The 23453-nt window shown below is 45.9% G+C and overlaps 1 protein-coding gene across 1 annotated transcript in view; it reads right to left on the bottom strand.

Annotated features, from left to right (window-relative positions):
• Positions 1-23453, bottom strand: part of LOC138480451 (vomeronasal type-2 receptor 26-like) — a 119883-nt gene that overhangs the window by 12523 nt on the left and 83907 nt on the right. Inside the window, exons 2-3 of the mRNA XM_069612236.1 lie at positions 6906-7133; positions 1091-1214 (exon numbers count right to left, since the gene is read on the bottom strand). Coding sequence (XP_069468337.1) covers positions 1091-1214; positions 6906-7133 — 352 coding nt within the window. The remainder of the gene's footprint in view (positions 1-1090; positions 1215-6905; positions 7134-23453) is intronic.

Below are 23453 nucleotides of genomic sequence, written 5' to 3'. Positions count from 1 at the left end.
CCCATCACTTGACTGGGGAGCAAACATTAAGGGTGGGATCAGGAGGAGGCAAAAAACAGGAGTGGCAATGAGCAGAGTGAAACTATCACTTAACGGGGGAGCAAGCGCTAAGGGTGGGACCAAGAGGAGGCAAAAAACAGGAGTGGCAATGAGCAGAGTGAAGTCATCACTTAACTGGGGAACAAACATTAAGGATGGGACAAGGAGGAGGCAAATAACTGAAGTGTCATTGAGCAGAGTGAAGCCATCACTTAACTGGGGAGCAAGTGCTAAGGGTGGGACCAAGAGGAGGCAAATAACAGAAGTGGAAATGAGCAGAGTGAAGCCCATCACTTGACTGGAAGCAAGCATTACGGGTGGGTTTAGTAGGAGGCAAATAACAGAAGTGGCATTGAGCAGAGTGAAGCCCATCACCTGACTGGGGAACAAGCATTAAGGGTGGGTTCAAGAGGAGGCAAATAACACAAGTGGCACAGTGAAGCCCATCACTTGACTGGGGAGCAAGCGTTAAGGGTCGGATCAGGAAGAGACAAATAACAGAAGTGGCATTGAGCACAGTGAAGCCCATCACTTGACGGATAGCAAGCGTTAAGGGTGGTTTCAGGAGGAGGCAAACAACAGAAGTGGCATTGAGCAGAGTGAAGCCCATCACTTGACTGGGGAGCAAGCATTAAGGGTGGGACCAGAAAGAGGCAAATAACAGAAGTGACATTGAGCAGAGTGAAGCCCATCACTTGACTGGGGAGCAACCGTTAAGGGTCGGATCAGGAGGCGGCAAATAACAGAAGTGGCATTGAGCAGAGTGAAGCCTATCACTTGAATGGGGAGCAAGCATTAGGGGTGGGATCAGGAGGAGGCAAATAACAGTAATGGCATTGAGCAAGGAAGACACATATTGGAAGCTGTCAACATAAGTGCATCAACTTCACCCGGAATATTTGTTCACCTTTTCTCACTAAATGAGCAATTGAGACACCAAATGTTTCTTTGCATCTAGAATATACAGTCTAATATCATTAGCCATTCAGTTCCTGAGCCTGAGGCAAGCTGCAGACATTTTAAGGGACAAAGAAATAGGAGGTTCACTCACCAGTCTTATTGGAGATCTCCCCCGCCGGGCAGGGGATGCAGTCGAAGCAGCAGTTGGGCTCCCCTTTCCTTGGAGACTGCCGGTACCCAGGGGGGCAGCTCTCACTGCAGAAAGACCTGGGGACCTGGTGAAGACAGAGGGGACAGAGTCACAGCTCAAAACTCAGTTGACTAAAAACAGCTGAACAGGGGCCTGAACATCAAACATTGGTCACTGGGCCTGAGATGCTTTCATGTCTTTTGAGGTGGCATTTACACTTGCCATCTGTGAACATAAAAGGCCCAAAACATGTGACTACTGAATTGCTGACTGTGTGTCAGGGGGAGCCTCGTGAGACATCAATGCTCTGAGATAATGCTCCTGGAATATTGGGATTTCGAAGCGTCATTTTTCTTTGCTGAGTACCTGGGAGGACACTTGAAGGTACTGACTGCATTGCAGAAAATGTTGTTCTGCCTTGTACTCGAGTGTGCTAAAATGGATGGCTATGGGCCTCATTCCAGGTTTGGAGGCAGCCATGGCGCCATTAGCGCCATGGCTGCCTCCAAAATCGGTCTGACTCCGGTCTGGTGAAGGGAGTAATTATCGATCCAGTCCGAGGTCGGCGGGACCGGTATTTCCCCATTCACCAGAGCCATTCTCCATTCCCATTTGAGCCCCCATAGGGCTAAATGGGACGGGGGAAGGCGGCAATAACGGTACCGCAAATTGCGGTACCGTTATTGACCCTGGATTCCCTTAATGGGTCCCGTCCATAACACCTGGTAAATCCAGGCGTTAAGGGAGGGACCCGCAAAGGGACCTCGGAGTAGGGCGCAAAGGGATTATCAACACCGGGGTCCTTACCGGTGCCCGGTATCCCTCTGCGGCCACCTCGTAATGAGGCCCTATGTATGTGAGGCAGCCATGTTAAATATGCGGCAGGCATCATTTGCCAGCTACTGTAATCTGGCCAGCATGTGGGCGATGATTGCTGATTGGCTTGTAGAGGGGTCAAAAGCATTTAAGGAAGGCCTACAAACAAAACATTGCCACACAGCTGTGAAAGTACTAGTTGAATCAATGTTTAAGAAATGTTGTTTTATGAATATTATCTGCACTAGACATATTAAAACTACTATATTGAGAATTGTGGAATGATGGGCAATATTGAATGCTGCCAAGAAGTCATAGGCCAGCCTCTCCTGTGTGCCTCATTCAGATAATATCATCCGTGCATTAGAGGGTGATGCATTTGCTAGGTTGAGATGCTCTGCGGCTCTCCATGCTAAGGTTAGGAAGGATTGAATGGTTATAGGGTTAGAGGCGTTCAGATGTGTCTCACGTGTGGTTGTTTTAAAAAAAAATCAGAACCGGTGTAACCTGTCCTGTGATGTGGCTCTTTACGAAGTCCCCCTGTCCCAGTGATGCATTCATAAATCTGAGCCAGGAAGCTATAGCTTTGGAAAATCCATTTGACCAGGTGAGCTGAAATTGGGTCTTCGATGTAGTCTGATGGTTTGAGATGGGCAACTGTTTCCTGGAAGTCTTCCTGGGAAAGTGTGATGCAACTGAGTTGGTGGGCTATTGGTTTTCCTCTTGGATTGCTGAATAATATGAATATGATTTTGTGAATGTTTTCAGAAAACATTTCTTCAAATGACAGACATTTTTTAATTGAGTGTTGGCTTGTTTACGGCACACTAGTTTTGGAAGCATGTTTATCTGCTTTTAGCCGATTCGTGGGATGTGAGTTGTTTACTTGAGATTTTAGAAAGATGCTTTGGACAGTTAGATATTCCAAATGTCCTGGATTTTAGCTGCTCCTTGGGTGAATAGTAGGACTTTTAATTGGGTTTCACACCTTCTACTTTCTGCATCTCATATACTCATTCATTAGTTCTTATGCATGCCATGGTGCAGATGACTTGGCCTGTTGCTTCAGTAAGCTGACTGGTGCTACCTGGCCAATGATGCTTCTCACACTGTTATATTCTAATTAAACCTTCCTGAAGATTAAAACATCTGCATCTTTTACAGCAGTGGCTCCATTAAGTTCCATTTAAATTGAACCGTCACAATTAGTAGAGGCACTTGGGTTCCTCCTATTAGTAAATGCCACTAATCTTCTGATGATCTCTACAAAGCAGCCAAAGTATTCTGTGTGTTTAAGAGTGAAAAGATGAAAAAGGGTTTCTTTGAGTTCGGGTCTTTTACAGAACCTACATCCGGAATGACTTATATCTCCTTGAGATCGGACTGGAATGATTTAATTAGATCTACATAAATTAAATCGGATCCTCATGAAGGCTAACTGCAGTTTTGCGTTGTGGCATTTCAGAAGTTAGGGTTGGATTTCACCCTGTCTCCTTGTTTCTATGGCCAGTTGCGTGTGCAATTTTACTTTTGTAACTTCATCCAAAGTATGAATTCAATCGCATTCAAATAGTTTTCTTTTCACCATACCCGGGTTGATCAAAAGGTCTTCCATCTCATCTCTTTAAGGAGGTTGGTGTAAAGACCGGAGGGGGGGCCGGGGGTCTGTACTTCCGCTCTCTATATGGTAGAGGGGAGGCACAGAGACCACTGCCAAGATTCTATATTATTGGTACGTGGTCGCGCAATCAAGGCCTAGCTTCTCAGGAGGTGATGCGAGCTGGTTCTTAAGTGCAGTGTAGTCCCAGAGCACCCACGAAGGAATGTCCACATACTGTATCAGTTAAAACACAGTCTTTATATAATTAATATTCAAGGTCATATACACAATCACGATAACTCACTTTGTACTCCAAAAATCAACAATGGTAAATATGTACAATTCTAAAGTGGTACCACTAATGTTATTAGATCTTAGTAAAGTGCATACGGTCAGAATGACACACAGATCAAAATAAAGAGGAAACCAGCAGTAGAGAGAGAGGAAGGAAAGCAAGATGGTTGAGCAATAGGCAGAATACTGGTAACTACCATTAACACAGCTCTGTGTGGAGATCCCCCCACCTGGGCAACCTGTAGAAGAAAGATACAAGCTCAGTCCATATATTGTTCACACTAGACTTTCCAATAGTTCTGCAATCCCAAAGTACCTGGCGTTGTAGCGTTCCTCGTCGGGGAAATCTTCTTGAGTGTCCTCCCTTTCAGGCAGGAGTCACGGGTCGTCGAACGTCCGACAGAGAACAGGTCGAGCTACGACGGTGAAGTGGCTACATCGTACATAGTGGTGCTCCTTGATGGGGAAGCGGAAACGTCCTGCTAGGAAGAGGCGTGCGGGGCACCTCAGTGTCGATAGTTCTGGACCACAAAGAGTTGAAGAACTGTGGCCCAGCGTCGAGTCGTCAGCGTCTCTGTGGTCTTTGGGTGGCGGGAAACCTACCGGTGGATGCTCCTCGGCGCATCGACGGTCAGGCCTTCTCCAGCAGGATACGGCGGCGATGATGCGGACGAGAGCATCCTTGGATCAATGAAGTTCTTAGGCAATGGGAGCACGGCAGCTCTGGTCAGCGACGGCGGTCGGCGACAGTGGCGGGCAACAGTCCAGGCGCTTCTCCTTGGAGTTCCGCAGCAGTCCCCGTATTGGGTCAGCCGCCTGTCGAAGGTCTGTCGGCATCTATGGCTAATATAGCCAGATTTATAGTTGGATTTAAGCCGTCTGATTTCTGTGTCCCTGGTACCAGATGGAGATCTTGTTGGTTTTGCCACAAGAGATTTGTCAACTCTTTTATTTTCTGGTTTTCTTGACCAAAGCAGCATCATAACAGTGGAGATGTCGTTTTTCTTTATGTAGCTGTTTATTTTTGTACACAGTATGTCATCAGGATAGAAGTCTAGTCCACTGGGCTCTGTGTTTCAAGTACGGTCCATCTCATTCATCTTTTCTGAGATGGACCTTAAAGTTTGTTTTACTACTTGAGTATTCATTTTCAAGTGGTAGCCGGTGTTAGTCGCCTCGACCTGGGTGTGTGTTATCGGTTTAGTTCTAGAAACATCATCATGCCATGGTAATTTAAGCTAGTTATGGTTGCTTCTTGACGAATTCAGAATTTCCAGCGAATTAAGATTAGTAGTTACATTTTGTGAGATAAAAATGTAGTCAATGACCGACCTTAACGCCTCTCTCTTCGCCGTAGGGTGCCTCTTCAGATTTCTTTGAAAGCATCCATTTTTTACATGTAGATCATGGCTAAGCATCAACTCTAGCCATAGATTCATCTTTTCGGGATAGCCGAAGTTGGTTTCCACATTATCGACCTCCTGCAGATGTTTCATTGATGGATAGGTGGCATTAAAGTAGCCACAAAGAATGATAGCAGAATTGGTCCGGGTGTAAGCTTCATCAATGGCTTTTGCCAGGTGATCCCCCATTTCTTTTGGGCTGATATCTCTCACACTCAAATAAATATGAATTATGATAAGATGGGAGGTACGTTTGCCGATTTTCAAGAATCACTAACCCTTCTCAGGATCAGGTATTGGAGAAAAGGTCAGATGGTCACATATTTAATTATTTCATAGTTTTAATTATTGTTGAGTAAGATTAACAGACTACTGCACGGTCCTCCTGTGGGGCCTTGAATGGCCGGACTTAGGAGTGAAGAGAAACCATCAAGGGACTGTTCCACCGAGAACCATGTTTCTTGAAAACAAATAAAATGTCAGTCATCCCAGATGAGCGCTTCCTCCTCCAAAAGGTGCACAAACCTCTGTGTGTTCCATGATAAGAAGGTTACCAAATGAGACGGATAGCATCCTCTTGGTAATGGTTATATTTTATGATGACATTAGGTCTTACTCGCCTGGTTAACTGAGGGTTATCCTGAATGTAGTTATAGGTTTACACTGTTCCATGAATGTGTGTTCCACTATTCAGAAAAGTATCCTGGTAACAGGGTTGGTTTACTAACTGATTCCTTAAATGAGTGTCACTGCATGACTGACAGGTTCAACTACTGTTGGATTATTCTAAGTAATCTAAACGTTACTTGTGGTTTTACTCCCCCTGAATAGGTGTGTTCTATTCCAAATGTGTATGATTAGGTCTGACTTACCTAGAAATACTGTTAGTAATTCTGAATAAGGTCTATGCTTTGGTCTGTGTAGCCCTAGCATTGTGTTGAGTTTTTATTTTGTGTTTATGATTCTATGACAAAGTACTTACCCACAAAGATTGACCTTGGCATATTTGTATTTATAATAATCCTATATTTTATATTATATTATGGGTGTAAGTGTTTCTGTTTAACCATATGTATGCTACAGGTTCTTTGTACCATCGTACAGCCCTCTCTCCTTCCTAAGATAAGCCTGGCTGCTCTGTCTACTCTACCAAACACTCAGGTTGTACAGCCTTATACTCAGAGTGGAGTTTTGTCCTGTCTCTATTGGATGGTTTAACTAAGCCCTTAGCTGGACTTCAGAAAAAAGTGTCCTAATATCGTGTTGTTGGAATAGGGGCATGTCTGAGATTAGGATGCGACCAGGAGCAATTCCTGCCAGAACATATACCTAAAACACATTAACTTGTATTGTAGTACCACCCATAGCATTGTGTACATGTATCTTGCATGTAGGAGTACATTGATAGGCTGTAAGTCTATGGTGCACACACATCTGCTTGAAAATAAAGAACAGCCTCTGGAACAGCAGCGCAAAACCCTCCCACCTCCCCATCATCCCAGCAGAATCACCATTCTATGGGATGGTGCATACTAGGCCAGAGAGAGGCATCAGCAGGTAACTGCTTCCTCTGCTCCACTGTATTACTGATGGGTTCTATAATCTCTGCTATTATATCCCTTGCCCAATGCTCAGGCACACTGCACCTGACCCTGATTCCTACCTGGGTGTTTTCTGTGTTCCACATCATCACACCAGCTTTCATCTTGATCTTCTCTCCTTCTGGGGCGCTGGAGTCATGCACCCCCACTTTCACCAGCCTGTCAGTGCCATCTGAGAAGATTTGTATGTTTATATAATCAAAGGCAGGTGGCACATCCCCATTCTTATCAAAATAGAAGTTCTGCCCAGAGGTGGTGTTAAAGCGCACATTCTGCACGTAGGGCAGCACCTGGAATCAGAAATCACAAGACTCTCAGGAAACATTCAGGGACATTAGAAATACAAGGCAGTCAGGGAAACATTCAAGGACATTAGAAATGACAAGACGCTCAGGAAACATTCAAGGACATTAGAAATACAAGGCAGTCAGGGAAACATTCAAGGACATTAGAAATACAAGGCAGTCAGGAAAACATTCAAGGACATTAGAAATACAAGGCATTCATTAGAAATACAAGGCACTCAGGGAAACATTCAAGGACATTAGAAATACAAGGCACTCAGGGAAACATTCAAGGACATTAGAAATGACAAGACGCTCAGGAAACATTCAAGGACATTAGAAATACAAGGCAGTCAGGGAAACATTCAAGGACATTAGAAATACAAGGCAGTCAGGAAAACATTCAAGGACATTAGAAATACAAGGCAGTCATTAGAAATACAAGGCACTCAGGGAAACATTCAAGGACATTAGAAATACAAGGCACTCAGGGAAACATTCAAGGACATTAGAAATGACAAGACGCTCAGGAAACATTCAAGGACATTAGAAATACAAGGCAGTCATTAGAAATACAAGGCACTCAGGGAAACATTCAAGGACATTAGAAATACAAGGCAGTCAGGGAAACATTCAAGGACATTAGAAATACAATGCACTCAGGGAAACATGCAAGGTCATTAGAAATACAAGGCAGTCATTAGAAATACAAGGCATTCAGGGAAACATTCAAGGACATTAGAAATACAAGGCACTCAGGGAAACATGCAAGGACATTAGAAATACAAGGCAGTCATTAGAAATATAAGGCACTCAGGGAAACATTCAAGGACATTACAAATACAAGGCACTCAGGGAAATATTCAAGGACATTAGAAATACAAGGCAGTCATTAGAAATACAAGGCAGTCAGGGAAACATTCAAGGACATAAGAAATACAAGGCAGTCATTAGAAATACAAGGCAGTCAGGGTAACATTCAAGGACATTAGAAATACAAGGCAGTCATTAGAAATACAAGGCACTCAGGGAAACATTCAAGGACATTATAAATACAATGCACTCAGGGAAACATTCAAGGACATTATAAATACAATGCACTCAGGGAAACATGCAAGGGCATTAGAAATACAAGGCAGTCATTAGAAATACAAGGCACTCAGGGAAACATTCAAGGGAATTAGAAATACAAGGCATTATGGAAACATTCAAGGACATTAGAAATACAAGGAAGTCATTAGAAATACAAGGCAGTCAGGGAAACATTCAAGGACATTAGAAATACAAGGCAGTCATTAGAAATACAAGGCAATCAGGGAAACATTCAAAGACATTAGAAATACAAGGCAGTCATTAGAAATACAGGGCACTCAGGGAAACATTCAAGGACATTAGAAATACAAGGCACTCAGGGAAACATTCAAGGACATTAGAAATACAAGGCAGTCATTAGAAATACAAGGCAGTCAGGGAAACATTCAAGGACATTAGAAATATAATGCACTCAGGGAAACATTCAAGGACATTAGAAATACAAGGCAGTCATTAGAAATACACGGCAGTCAGGGAAACATTCAAGGACATTAGAAATATAATGCACTCAGGGAAACATTCAAGGACATTATAAATACAATGCACTCAGGGAAACCTGCAAGGACATTAGAAATACAAGGCAGTCATTAGAAATACAAGGCATTCAGGGACACATTCAAGGACATTAGAAATACAAGGCACTCAGGGAAACATTCAAAGACATTAGAAATAAAAGGCAGTGATTAGAAATACAAGGCAGTCAGGGAAACATTCAAGGACATTAGAAATACAAGGCAGTCATTAGAAATACAAGGCACTCAGGGAAACATTCAAGGACATTAGAAATGACAAGACAGTCAGGGAAACATTCAAGGACATTATAAATACAATGCACTCAGGGGAACATGCAAGGACATTAGAAGTACAATGCACTCAGGGAAACATGCAAGGACATTAGAAATACAAGGCAGTCATTAGAAATACAAGGCACGCAGGGAAACATTTAAGGACATTAGAAATACAAGGCACTCAGGGAAACATTCAAGGACATTAGAAATACAAGGCAGTCAGGGAAACATTCAAGGACATTATAAATACAATGCACTCAGGGAAACATGCAAGGACATTACAAATACAATGCACTCAGGGAAACTTGCAAGGAGATTAGAAATACAAGGCAGTCATTGGAAATACAAGGCACTCAGGGAAACATTCAAGGACATTTGAAATACAAGGCACTCAGGGAAACATGCAAGGACCTTAGAAATACAAGGCAGTCATTAGAAATATAAGGCACTCAGGGAAACATTCAAGGACATTAGAAATACAAGGCACTCAGGGAAACATTCAAGGACATTAGAAGTACAATGCACTCAGGGAAACATGCAAGGACATTAGAAATACAAGGCAGTCATTAGAAATACAAGGCACTCAGGGAAACATTCAAGGACATTAGAAATACAAGGCACTCAGGGTAACATTCAAGGACATTAGAAATACAAGGCAGTCAGGGAATCATTCAAGGACATTATAAATACAATGCACTCAGGGAAACATGCAAGGACATTAGAAATACAATGCACTCAATGAAACTTGCAAGGACATTAGAAATACAAGGCAGTCATTAGAAATACAAGGCACTCAGGGAAACATTCAAGGACATTAGAAATACAAGGCACTCAGGGAAACATGCAAGGACATTAGAAATACAAGGCAGTCATTAGAAATACAAGGCACTGAGGGAAACATTCAAGGACATTAGAAATAGAAGGCACTCAGGGAAACATTCAAGGACATTAGAAATACAAGGCACTCAGGGAAACATTTAAGGACATTAGAAATACAAGGCAGTCATTAGAAATACAAGGCACTCAGGGAAACATTCAAGGACATTAGAAATACAATGCACTCAGGGAAACATGCAAGGACATTAGAAATACAAGGCACTCAGGGAAACATGCAAGGACATTAGAAATAAAAGGCACTCAGGGAAACATTCAAGGACATTAGAAATACAAGGCAGTCATTAGAAATACAAGGCAGTCAGGGAAACATTCAAGGACATTATAAATACAATGCACTCAGGGAAACATTCAAGGGCATTAAAAATACAATGCACTCAGGGAAGCATGCAAGGACATTAGAAATACAAGGCAGTCATTAGAAATACAAGGCACTCAGGGAAACATTCAAGGACATTAGAAATACAAGGCACTCAGGGAAATATTCAAGGACATTAGAAATACAAGGCAGTCATTAGAAATACAAGGCAGTCAGGGAAACATTCAAGGACATAAGAAATACAAGGCAGTCATTAGAAATACAAGGCAGTCAGGGTAACATTCAAGGACATTAGAAATACAAGGCAGTCATTAGAAATACAAGGCACTCAGGGAAACATTCAAGGACATTATAAATACAATGCACTCAGGGAAACATTCAAGGACATTATAAATACAATGCACTCAGGGAAACATGGAAGGGCATTAGAAATACAAGGCAGTCATTAGAAAAACAAGGCACTCAGGGAAACATTCAAGGGAATTAGAAATACAAGGCATTATGGAAACATTCAAGGACATTAGAAATACAAGGAAGTCATTATAAATACAAGGCAGTCAGGGAAACATTCAAGGACATTAGAAATACAAGGCAGTCATTAGAAATACAAGGCAATCAGGGAAACATTCAAGGACATTAGAAATACAAGGCACTCAGGGAAACATTCAAAGACATTAGAAATACAAGGCAGTCATTAGAAATACAAGGCACTCAGGGAAACATTCAAGGACATTAGAAATACAAGGCACTCAGGGAAACATTCAAGGACATTAGAAATACAAGGCAGTCATTAGAAATACAAGGCAGTCAGGAAAACATTCAAGGACATTAGAAATATAATGCACTCAGGGAAACATTCAAGGACATTATAAATACAATGCACTCAGGGAAACATTCAAAGACATTAGAAATAAAAGGCAGTCATTAGAAATACAAGTCACTCAGGGACACATTCAAGGACATTAGAAATACAAGGCACTCAGGGAAACATTCAAAGACATTAGAAATAAAAGGCAGTGATTAGAAATACAAGGCAGTCAGGGAAACATTCAAGGACATTAGAAATACAAGGCAGTCATTAGAAATACAAGGCACTCAGGGAAACATTCAAGGACATTAGAAATGACAAGACAGTCAGGGAAACATTCAAGGACATTATAAATACAATGCACTCAGGGGAACATGCAAGGACATTAGAAGTACAATGCACTCAGGGAAACATGCAAGGACATTAGAAATACAAGGCAGTCATTAGAAATACAAGGCACTCAGGGAAACATTTAAGGACATTAGAAATACAAGGCACTCAGGGAAACATTCAAGGACATTAGAAATACAAGGCAGTCAGGGAAACATTCAAGGACATTATAAATACAATGCACTCAGGGAAACATGCAAGCACATTAGAAATACAAGGCACTCAGGGAAACATTCAAGGACATTAGAAGTACAATGCACTCAGGGAAACATGCAAGGACATTAGAAATACAAGGCAGTCATTAGAAATACAAGGCACTCAGGGAAACATTCAAGGACATTAGAAATACAAGGCACTCAGGGAAACATTCAAGGACATTAGAAATACAAGGCAGTCAGGGAAACATTCAAGGACATTATAAATACAATGCACTCAGGGAAACATGCAAGGACATTAGAAATACAATGCACTCAGGGAAACTTGCAAGGACATTAGAAATACAAGGCAGTCATTAGAAATACAAGGCACTCAGGGAAACATTCAAGGACATTAGAAATACAAGGCACTCAGGGAAACATGCAAGGACATTAGAAATACAAGGCAGTCATTAGAAATACAAGGCACTGAGGGAAACATTCAAGGACATTAGAAATAGAAGGCACTCAGGGAAACATTCAAGGACATTAGAAATACAAGGCACTCAGGGAAACATTCAAGGACATTAGAAATAGAAGGCAGTCATTAGAAATACAAGGCACTCAGGGAAACATTCAAGGACATTAGAAATAGAAGGCAGTCATTAGAAATACAAGGCACTCAGGGAAACATTCAAGGACATTAGAAATACAAGGCACTCAGGGAAACATGCAAGGACATTAGAAATAAAAGGCACTCAGGGAAACATTCAAGGACATTAGCAATACAAGGCAGTCATTAGAAATACAAGGCAGTCAGGGAAACATTCAAGGACATTATAAATACAATGCACTCAGGGAAACATTCAAGGGAATTATAAATACAATGCACTCAGGGAAGCATGCAAGGACATTAGAAATACAAGGCAGTCATTAGAAATACAAGGCACTCAGGGAAACATTCAAGGACATTAGAAATACAAGGCACTCAGGGAAATATTCAAGGACATTAGAAATACAAGGCAGTCATTAGAAATACAAGGCAGTCAGGGAAACATTCAAGGACATTAGAAATACAAGGCAGTCATTAGAAATACAAGGAACTCAGGGAAACATTCAAGGACATTAGAAATACAATGCACTCAGGGAAACATTCAAGGACATTAGAAATACAAGGCAGTCATTAGAAATACAAGGCATTCAGGGAAACATTCAAGGACATAAGAAATACAAGGCAGTCATTAGAAATACAAGGCAGTCAGGGTAACATTCAAGGACATTAGAAATACAAGGCAGTCATTAGAAATACAAGGCACTCGGAAACATTCAAGGACATTATAAATACAAAGCACTCAGGGAAACATTCAAGGACATTATAAATACAATGCACTCAGGGAAACATGCAAGGGCATTAGAAATACAAGGCAGTCATTAGAAATACAAGGCACTCAGGGAAACATTCAAGGAAATTAGAAATACAAGGCACTCATGGAAACATTCAAGGACATTAGAAATACAAGGAAGTCATTAGAAATACAAGGCAGTCAGGGAAACATTCAAGGACATTAGAAATACAAGGCAGTCATAAGAAATACAAGGCACTCAGGGAAACATTCAAGGACATTAGAAATACAAGGCACTCAGGGAAACATTCAAGGACATTAGAAATACAAGGCAGTCATTAGAAATACAAGGCACTCAGGGAAACATTCAAGGACATTAGAAATACAAGGCACTCAGGGAAACATTCAAGGACATTAGAAATACAAGGAAGTCATTAGAAATACAAGGCAGTCAGGGAAACATTCAATGACATTAGAAATACAAGGCAGTCATTAGAAATACAAGGCACTCAGGGAAACATTCAAGGACATTACAAATACAAGGCACTCAGGGAAACATTCAAGGACATTAGAAATACAAGGCAGTCATTAGAAATACAAGGCAGTCAGGGAAACATTCAAGGACATTAGAAATACAATGTGTCTTGTGTCTTGTCTTCTTATCCAAAGCATGTAGACCATAAGTCCTTAGGTTACCTGCAGACACAGTCTATGACTATGGGCGTCTCCGCAGACATGTGCTTAGCAAAATGAGCTGTGGCCACAGACCACAGGCAATGTTCCAAGGGGTCACTGCACATGCTGGTGAAGGAGCATAATTACCCAAAACGTGTTGAAGATCCCGCTTCACCGTGAATCCTACCCTGTATCGGCACCCTTTATAGAGATGAAGACATCAATTCTAATGCTTAGATAGTGATAAGGTGGAGAAGTCACCTGACCACTGCATTCGTTTCTCCTCAGCTCTATTAAACATGCAAGACACAGGGTAACTTGCATGTGCAGATGGTCTCCTGTCTCTGACTCAGTCCTAGTGTGGATCACAATGTGATAGAGGGCGACGTTTGGACATATTACAATGGCGACTTTATCAAGGCAGCACCACTATTTTGGGCTCAGATTCTCTCAAGAAGCTGTTGCTGGCACAGTCGCACGAGGCACTATCCTACTAGTCCTACTAGTTCTTATGCTACAGAGAGACTTCCAGGGCCCGGCAGTACAGCAGCAAGGAATACTCTGGTCCTGAGGGGCGGGGTGTGGCAAGTGGCGTGGAGGAAGAACCAGCCCCGGGACGGGTCCTCCTCATGCAGAGGAGCAGCACCGCCCCCGGATAATAATGAGTCTAATGCCAGGAAGCAACACACTGCACAGTCCTGAGCTCCAGAGAAACTGTCCAGCCTACAGAATGGTCCTGGGACACTTCTGAGGGATTCTGGCGATGGCTTGCCATGCAGAGAACGTGACGTGTTGGGCTCATTAGTTCAAGGCTCACAGCACCGCCGATATGATATGGCATGGCTTTTATAACACACCTGTACACAAGTGCTTCTAGGCGCGATGGGCATATATGATTGCTGAAAAAACAGTACGGCTTCACCTGGGGATGGCTTTGGCAATTCTGTTTGATCTGCGTGGTAGGTTTCTGGCACTTTAGGATGGGCTCCTCTTCTTCGGGGTCTTAGGTCTAGTCCAAAATCTGAACAATGACCACAGGACTCCTCTTCTTACCCTAAATTGGCGCTCGGACTGCACTTTTCTAACAGGTAATGGTAAGAGTTGTATAATCATGGAGAGATTTAAGCTCCACATCTTCCCAGCAACAGACATAGGGCATCATCACAACCTTGGCAGTATCCCGGCAGTAAATCCGCGGTGATACCACCAATTCAAATAGCGTTACTTCAACTCGGTCCGGCACTATTAGAGCCGGATACTGAGTTGTCATAAGGCTGTTACTCCCCATTATTTTACCACTCCATAGGACTCTATGGGGCAGTAGAGGTGCTTTTACCTCCGGTGGTATTAGCGCTGTGTTAATAGCGCTGCAAATGAGTAGAAAGTGGAGACTTTTACCTCCAGCAAAAAGCTGGAGATAAACCTCCAACTTTCTGCCCAAACTCGTGATTGGGCAGAGCGGTAATGCTGCAGTAATAGCGCTACTGCCACATTTCCACCGCTCTGCCTACTCATGATGAGGTCCATACTCTGGCTGGGATGTTGATTGGGACCAGACAGGCCCATCCTCCAGTTCTGACAGGTCACAGCCACAGAGCATTTTGGCAGGTATTGCAAGAGGGATTCTCTGAAAGTGGCTACCATATACTCCGGTTCCAGACCCGAGAGGGTAGGAAGAAGGCCAAAGAACAAGATGGGGACCCCGAGTTGTAGAGTCTGCCGACAGAAGGGATGATAGCCTTAGCTGACTAGGATCCCTTCCATTGGGAAGACTCTGATCGTCCAGTGGAAAACCTCCAACCTTACCTTTGAACTCTAGGGAGGAGCTTAGAAGAAGAGCGCGGGACATATGGGGAAGTCCCCCGCATTTTGCTGGGGAGTTTTAGATCACTTTGCTGGGCCTTCTATTGTGGGGATATGACATCACATGTGCCAACAAAGTCTTACAGGCCCATTGTGACCGAATGATGCATGCACAATCACTCAAGAATTCTTACTTTACATGCTTTACCAAACAGGAAGCACCAGGTGCAATGGAAGATATACATCCCCTGGTTGCATTGCTCATGCCGCCTGCACTATGCAAACACTCACCTGGGAGAGTCAAACAGACATGGCTCTGCTGGAGCAGCTCAAGACCAAATCTAAGATGGTGAATGTCGCTCTTAAAGCAGCAGTCCAGCTGCTTCTCCAAAGGATGCAGTAGGACCTGCATTAGAGAGGTCTCTGACAGCGGAATGAATCACTTACCAGAGATCAAACGTTGAAACTATCAAGCCAAGAAGAACCCATGTAGGCATCAACAGGGGAAAGGAGATTGGAGGGAAAGTGAAGTGCATAGAGGAGTCCTGAGGAGAGGAAGAATGGCATGTGGTGGCGGCTGGAAGGAGAAGGACAATAGCAGGAGGAGACAGGACGATGATAGCAGGAAGAGAACATCAGGTGGCTTTAGGAGGGATCCAGCGAAAGAACGCTGAGAAGAAGGAAGAATCATCTAGAATAGAAAGTAACCGGGGAGCCAGTATCACACAGACTAGTCAGGGAAGAGCTTATGAGTCTAAAAGTCAAAACCTTGGCCAAGCAATGTGATAAGACGCTTCAGGACCTCTCCATGGAAACTCATCCAGGATTAAAGAGTTCCCTGAGAATAGGAAGGAACTGGGGAACCAGCATCACACAGACTAGTCAGTGAAGAGCTTCTGAGTCTAAAAGTCAGAACCTTGGCCAAGCAAGGTGATAATGCGCTCGAGGACCTCTCCATGGAAACTCATCTGGGATTAAAGAGTTCTGTGACAATAGGAAGTAACTGGGGAGCCAGCAGCACACAGACTAGTCAGGGAAGAGCTTATGAGTCTAAAAGTCAGAACCTTGGCCAAGCAAGGTGATAAGACGCTTCAGGACCCCTCCATGAAAACTGCTCTAGGATTAAAAAGTTCCCTGAGAATAGGAAGGAACCGGGGAGCCAGCATCAGACAGACTAGTCAGGGAAGAGTTTATGAGTCTAGAAATCAGAACCTTGGCAAAGCAAGGTGATAAAATGCTTGAGGACCTCTCCATGGAAACTGCTCTAGGATTAAGGAGTTCCCTGAAAATAGGAAGGAACCGGGGAGCCAGCATCACACAGACTAGTCAGGGAAGAGCTTATGAGTCTAAAAGTCAGAACCTTGGCAAAGCAAGGTGATAAGATGCTTGAGGACCCCTCCATGGAAACTGCTCTAGGATTAAAGAGTTCCCTAAAAATAGGAAGGAACCGGGGAGCCAGCATCACACAGACTAGCCAGGGAAGAGCTTATGAGTCTAAAAGTCAGAACCTTGGCCAATCAAGGTGATAAAACGCTCGAGGACCTCTCCATGGAAACTCATCTGGGATTAAAGAGTTCTGTGACAATAGGATATAACCGGGGAGCCAGCAGCACACAGACTAGTCAGGGAAGAGTTTATGAGTGTAGAATCAGAACCATGGCAAAGCAAGGTGATAAGACGCTTGAGGACCCCTCCATGGAAACTGCTCTGGGATTAAAGAGTTCCCTGAGAATAGGAAGGAACCGGGGAGCCAGCATCACACAGACTAGCCAGGGAAGAGCTTATGAATCTAAAAGTCAGAACCTTGGCCAAGCAAGGTGATAAGGCGCTTGAGGACCTCTCCATGGAAACTCATCTGGGATTAAAGAGTTCTGTGACAATAGGAAGTAACCGGGGAGCCAGCAGCACACAGACTAGTCAGGGAAGAGCTTATGAGTGTAGAATCAGAACTTTGGCTGAGCAAGGTGATAAGACGCTTCAGGATCCCTCCATGGAAACTGCTCTGGGATTAAAAAGTTCCCTGAGAATAGGAAGGAACCGGGGAGCCAGCATCACACAGACTAGTCAGGGAAGAGTTTATGAATCTAGAAATCAGAACCTTGGCAAAGCAAGGTGATAAGATGCTTGAGGACCCCTCCATGGAAACTGCTCTAGGATTAAAGAGTTCCCTGAAAATAGGAAGGAACCGGGGAGCCAGCATCACACAGACTAGTCAGGGAAGAGCTTATGAATCTAAAAGTCAGAACCTTGGCAAAGCAAGGTGATAAGATGCTTGAGGACCCCTCCATGGAAACTGCTCTAGGATTAAAGAGTTCCCTGAAAATAGGAAGGAACCGGGGAGCGAGCATCACACAGACTAGTCAGGGAAGAGTTTATGAGTCTAGAAATCAGAACCTTGGCAAAGCAAGGTGATAAGATGCTTGAGGACCCCTCCATGGAAACTGCTCTAGGATTAAAGAGTTCCCTGAAAATAGGAAGGAACCAGGGAGCCAGCATCACACAGACTAGCCAGGGAAGAGCTTATCAGTGTAGAATCAGAACCTTGGCTAAGCAAGGTGATAAGACGCTTCAGGACCCCTCCATGGAAACTGCTCTGGGATTAAAGAGTTCCCTGAGAATAGGAAGGAACCGGGGAGCCAGCATCACACAGACTAGTCAGGGAAGAGCTTATGAGTCTAAAAGTCAGAACCTTGGCCAAGCAAGGTGATAAGACGCTCGAGGACCTCTCCATGGAAACTCATCCAGGATTAAAGAGTTCTGTGACAATAGGAAGTAACCAGGGGGCTAAGCAGCATACAGACTAGTCAGGGAAGAGCTTATGTGTGTAGAATCAGAACCTTGGCTAAGCAAGGTGATAAGTCGCTTGAGGACCTCTCCATGGAAACTTCAGAAAATATGCTTAGTTCACCATGCATACTGTTTGAAGGAAGACTAGTGTGGACCAGCAAAGTGTAAAAGTCTGAATATTCCAGGGGTTGGAAGGTAGCAGACTACTGCTAGAAGAAACAGAAGGCAGTGAAGGCAAAATAATAGAAAAGGGAATAACAGTATGGTCAGTGATGATAACTGGTATAAGGTCTGGAAGAGGACAGACCTGAATTAGTTAGTGGATTCAATAATTTATTAAATTGTGGGTTGAAACAAATCAAGAGAAGGCTAGGGGGTTTCTTTTTCAGGAAAACAAATATACACAAATGTCCTCCCCCCCCCATCAACGTCATCATGTATTCCTCTACCCCTTATTCTTTATTATTCATCTTTTCTGGAATCACTTTTTAATTCCTATTGGCACTGGGCACTACTTGCTCATTATGACCTGGACTGTGCATGTGGGTTCAAACCACTGACTGTGAACCTCTGGTTCACCTGGAGGGCAGTGGGACAAGGCTGTTGAAGCGAGGATCACGCCGCCTCAAGCCGGCTCAATGAATAAGCCCATCCTCAGGGGCGGAAGTCCTCAGTGGGTTGGGGAGCCTGCACCCTGTTACTGAGAATGACTGGACTGGAAGTGGACCTGATCACCCATGATAACCTGGAAGGACACCCTCACATGGGGCCACTGGCGGTCTATGAGAAGGAAACAATAGGTTCCTGTGTTTTAGGTGGGGGGTCCGTGGGGAACAGCGTGTACTGGATGTTTGGACAATCTCCCCTCAAAGACTCACATGACCGACCAAAGAAAATAGGGAGTCCTATTTGAAAACACAGTGGAGGGTTTATTGTGTGGAGGATGCCTCTAAGTGCCACACACGCTTGAGCCAATTGGAGGAGCCAAGGGTTTTTATCATAATAGTCAAGCAACAGGAAAATGTGTTAAGTGCTATGCAAATATGGCCTGGAAACTCAGGGCTTGGTATGCAATTCCAATGCCTAGTTTTGCCTTTTACCGCAGATCTATAATAATAATAACTTAGCATTTATATAGCGCTACGTACCCTGAGGTATCTGAGCGCTGCTTATTATTACCCACTGTGTGTGGTGCTCATTTATCAACCTCGGAAGGATGAAAGGCTGAGTTTGGCCGCCGGGATTCGAACCTGCGTTGGCAGGCTCTGCACGGATGTCGGATGTCAAAGCGAGCGCTCTACTCGCTGTGCTATCGGACCGGCATAGATAGACTATTTCTACTCTAAAATAGATGTGGAAAAATATTGGTAGAGGTAATTTAGTGAGGCTGGTCAGGTAAGAAGCATGGAGGTTTCAGGGATGTAAACCTCTGGTGTGGTCTGAACCTATTCAGATAATGGATCTCATTCCAAGGTTGGTGGTAGTCATGGCACTATTTGCGCCATGACTGCCACCAATAACGTGTCCGGCACTGGTCTAGTTCGATGGGGATTTACCGGTGTAATCCGACCTTTGCGGGACCGGTAAGTCCCCATTGAAAATGCCATTCCCCATTCCCATTTGCGCCCTGGTCCCTTAACGGGTCCCGTCCATAACGCCAGGTCAAACCAGGTGTTAAAGGAGGGACCTGCTAAGGGACCTTGTAGTAGGGCGGTAAGGGATTACCGGCACCGGTCTCCTTACCGGTGCCCGGTATCCCTTACCGGGGCCCGGTATCCCTTACCGCCCAGCTTGGAATGAGGCCCAATGGTTTATTTAACGTCACTTGGAAGAGGGCTATATCTGCAACCAGTAAGAATGGACGAATCAGTGCTTGGTGGACAATAAAGCCGAACATCTAAATAGCGAAAGAGAATTGATTTCAGGTTGCGAGCCCTGTAATCCTATCAGGGCCACTCCGCAGAATGGCTAGTAAATACCCCATCCTACTCTGGACCAAAAAGGAGTGGAGTCAAAGAGGGCGTGGTACGGGGGTAAGCGGATATGGGGCACCTGATTATAAAAGGTGGGACAGAACATGGGCAAACGATAGTCAATATTGCCAGATGCCCCTGCAAAGGGCTCTTCCTCACATGTTTCATGTTTGCCAACTTTAATAGTATTACTACTACCCAGAAATCCTACTCAGTCCCTCCTAGAATCCGTGTTTACCCTAGAAAGCCGAGGAGAGCTAGGTAACCCCCCCGACAATGGGAAGCACTTGCAACATGCTTAGAAGAGATCTTGGCTAGACACAATGGGCCTCATTATAGGTTTGCTGGTACACAGTAATAGGGATGGTAATAACATTTACCGGCACTTTTACCAGACCGCCCAACGGTTTACCTCCAGCTAAGAGCAGGGGGTAAACCAGCACTTGTAATCTGCCGGTCAGCAGACAAGTGCTGCTAATGGTGTTTGTGTTTGCCGGTATCCTGCCAGAATTAGCGGCTTACCACTCATATACTAAGGGGTAGAAAGATGTTGATGGCAGAATGCCTGGACAGATATAATTTCTGAGGGCCAGGGAAGCAGTAGGGTTACCAGCGCTCCTGTGTCCCCCAAATACCTGATGCGAAGATAGATGCTGGGAGAGATGAACTTGGCGGCAGAATTGTAGATTTCCTTCCCAGTGTGCAACCAATCGCACGAATAGGGCAGTGACAGGTGGATCAGGAATCATAGGTGTGGGGAGTTTTGCAGAACCCCGATGCTGTGCACCCCCAGGATCCTCTGCACTGGTATTGCCTGGGCCAGCACCTTCAGTATTCACAGAGGGAGCGCCTCCCTCTAAGACTCTGTGGAGAGGAGGAGGGGTCCTCCCAGCTCCCCTCAGGACGTGGCAGGGGGATGTGAGGAGGAGGGGAGCAGCCCCCCCCCCCCCCCCGCGTGCCCCTTGGACACTAGGTGACTAACAGAGCCTGGCCACATAAGTCCCTATGTTAGAGAAGCACTGATGTACAGAGGGCCCACTCACTGTAATACAGTGCTGTGATGCCACCTGGGCGGATATGAATCAGCTTGTGAGGGTGGTGATTCTGCTCCAAGTGAGACAGCGCCTTGAAGAGCGCACTAGTTGCCCGGCACTAGGTCCGGGCACCAGTTAAGCCCTCATCCAGGTGAGGGAAAGACTAGTGGCTGCCATCCCTGAACTCTGTCCCCGGATCACCAGGAGGGATGCGATAGGGACGTGTACACAGGAGAAGGGGACATCTCAGATTATTCAGAGCCACTGAAGGTGGTGTTTGCCCAGCACTCAGCAAGTGGCACGGATCTGTTGCCCACAGTAGAAGCAGAATTAAAGGCTGCGCCTATTGGGGGGCAGACAATGTCCCTGGTGTCCATCCTGGGGGTGCTGAACAATTGCATAGATTGAGGTATAATTTAATGAGCCCCCAAATGCAGAACTGACAGGAACAAGAGCAGAACATCAACACAGGTGGAGGTAAAGGTCGGGGTAGGGGAAGGGTCGCACCACAACCCGGGCAGATGGGGCAGGTAGGACACATGGGGCAGGTGGGACACATGGGTCACATGGGGCAGGTAGGACACATGGGGCAGGTAGGACACATGGGGCAGGTAGGAAAGATGGGGCAGGTGGGACACAAGGGGCATGTGGGACACATGGGGCAGGTAGGACACATGGGGCAGGTGGGACAGATGGGGCAGGTGGGACACATGGGCAGGTGGGACACATGGGGCAGGTGGGACACATGGGCAGGTGGGACACATGGGACACATGGGGCAGGTAGGACAGATGGGGCAGGTAGGACAGATGGGGCAGGTGGGACACAAGGGGCAGGTGGGACACATGGGGCAGGTAGGACAGATGGGGCAGGTAGGACACATGGGGCAGGTAGGACACATGGGGCAGGTGGGACAGATGGGGCAGGTGGGACAGATGGGACACATGGGGCAGGCAGGACAGATGGGGCAGGCGGGACACATGGGGCAGGTGGGACAGATGGGGCAGGCGGGACACATGGGGCAGGTGGGACACATGGGGCAGGTGGGACAGATGGGGCAGGTGGGACAGATGGGGCAGGTGGGACAGATGGGGCAGGTAGGACAGATGGGCATGGGGCAGGTGGGACAGATGGGGCAGGTGGGACACATGGGGCAGGTAGGACACATGGGGCAGGTGGGACACATGGGACACATGGGGCAGGTAGGACACATGGGGCAGGTGGGACACATGGGCAGGTGGGACACATGGGACAGGTGGGACACATGGGGCAGGTAGGACAGATGGAGCAGGCAGGACACGTGGGGCAGGTGGGACACATGGGGCAGGTAGGACACATGGGGCAGGTAGAACAGGTGGGGCAGGTGGGAGAGATGGGGCAGGTAGGACAGATGGGGAAGGTGGGACAGATGGGGCAGGTAGGACAGATGGGGCAGGCAGGGCACATGGGGCAGGTGGGACACATGGGGCAGGTAGGACAGATGGGGCAGGCAGGACACATGGGGCAGGTGGGACACATGGGGCAGGTGGGACACATGGGGCAGGTAGGACACATGGGGCAGGTGGGACAGATGGGGCAGGTAGGACAGATGGGGCAGGTGGGACAGAAAGGGCAGGTAGGCCAGAGGGGACACATGGGGCAGGTAGGACTCATGGATCAGGCAGGACACAAGGGGCAGGCGGGACACATGGGGCAGGCAGGACAGATGGGGCAGGCAGGACACATGGGGCAGGTAGGACAGATGGGGCAGGCAGGACACATGGGGCAGGTGGGACACATGGGGCAGGTTGGACACATGGGGCAGGTAGGACAGATGGGGCAGGCAGGACACATGGGGCAGGTGGGACACATGGGGCAGGTAGGACACATGGGGCAGATAGGACAGGTGGGGCAGGTGGGACAGATGGGGCAGGTAGGACAGATGGGGCAGGTGGGACAGATGGGGCAGGTAGGACAGATGGGGCAGGCAGGGCACATGGGGCAGGTAGGACACATGGGGCAGGTAGGACAGATGGGGCAGGCAGGACACATGGGGCAGGTGGGACACATGGGGCAGGTAGGACACATGGGGCAGGTAGGACACATGGGGCAGGTGGGACAGATGGGGCAGGTAGGACAGATGGGGCAGGTGGGACAGATGGGGCAGGTAGGACAGATGGGACACATGGGGCAGGTAGGACAGATGGGGCAGGTAGGACACATGGGGCAGGTAGGACAGATGGGGCAGGTGGGACAGATGGGGCAGGTAGGACAGATGGGACAGGTAGGACAGATGGGGCAGGTGGGAC

The sequence above is a fragment of the Ambystoma mexicanum genome, chromosome 5p (genome assembly GCF_040938575.1).
Source record: "Ambystoma mexicanum isolate Mex_15411 chromosome 5p, UKY_AmexF1_1, whole genome shotgun sequence".
NCBI lineage: Eukaryota > Metazoa > Chordata > Amphibia > Caudata > Ambystomatidae > Ambystoma > Ambystoma mexicanum.
The sequence above is the reverse complement of the archived record's forward strand: the minus strand, read 5'-3'. Positions and strand labels throughout refer to the sequence as shown.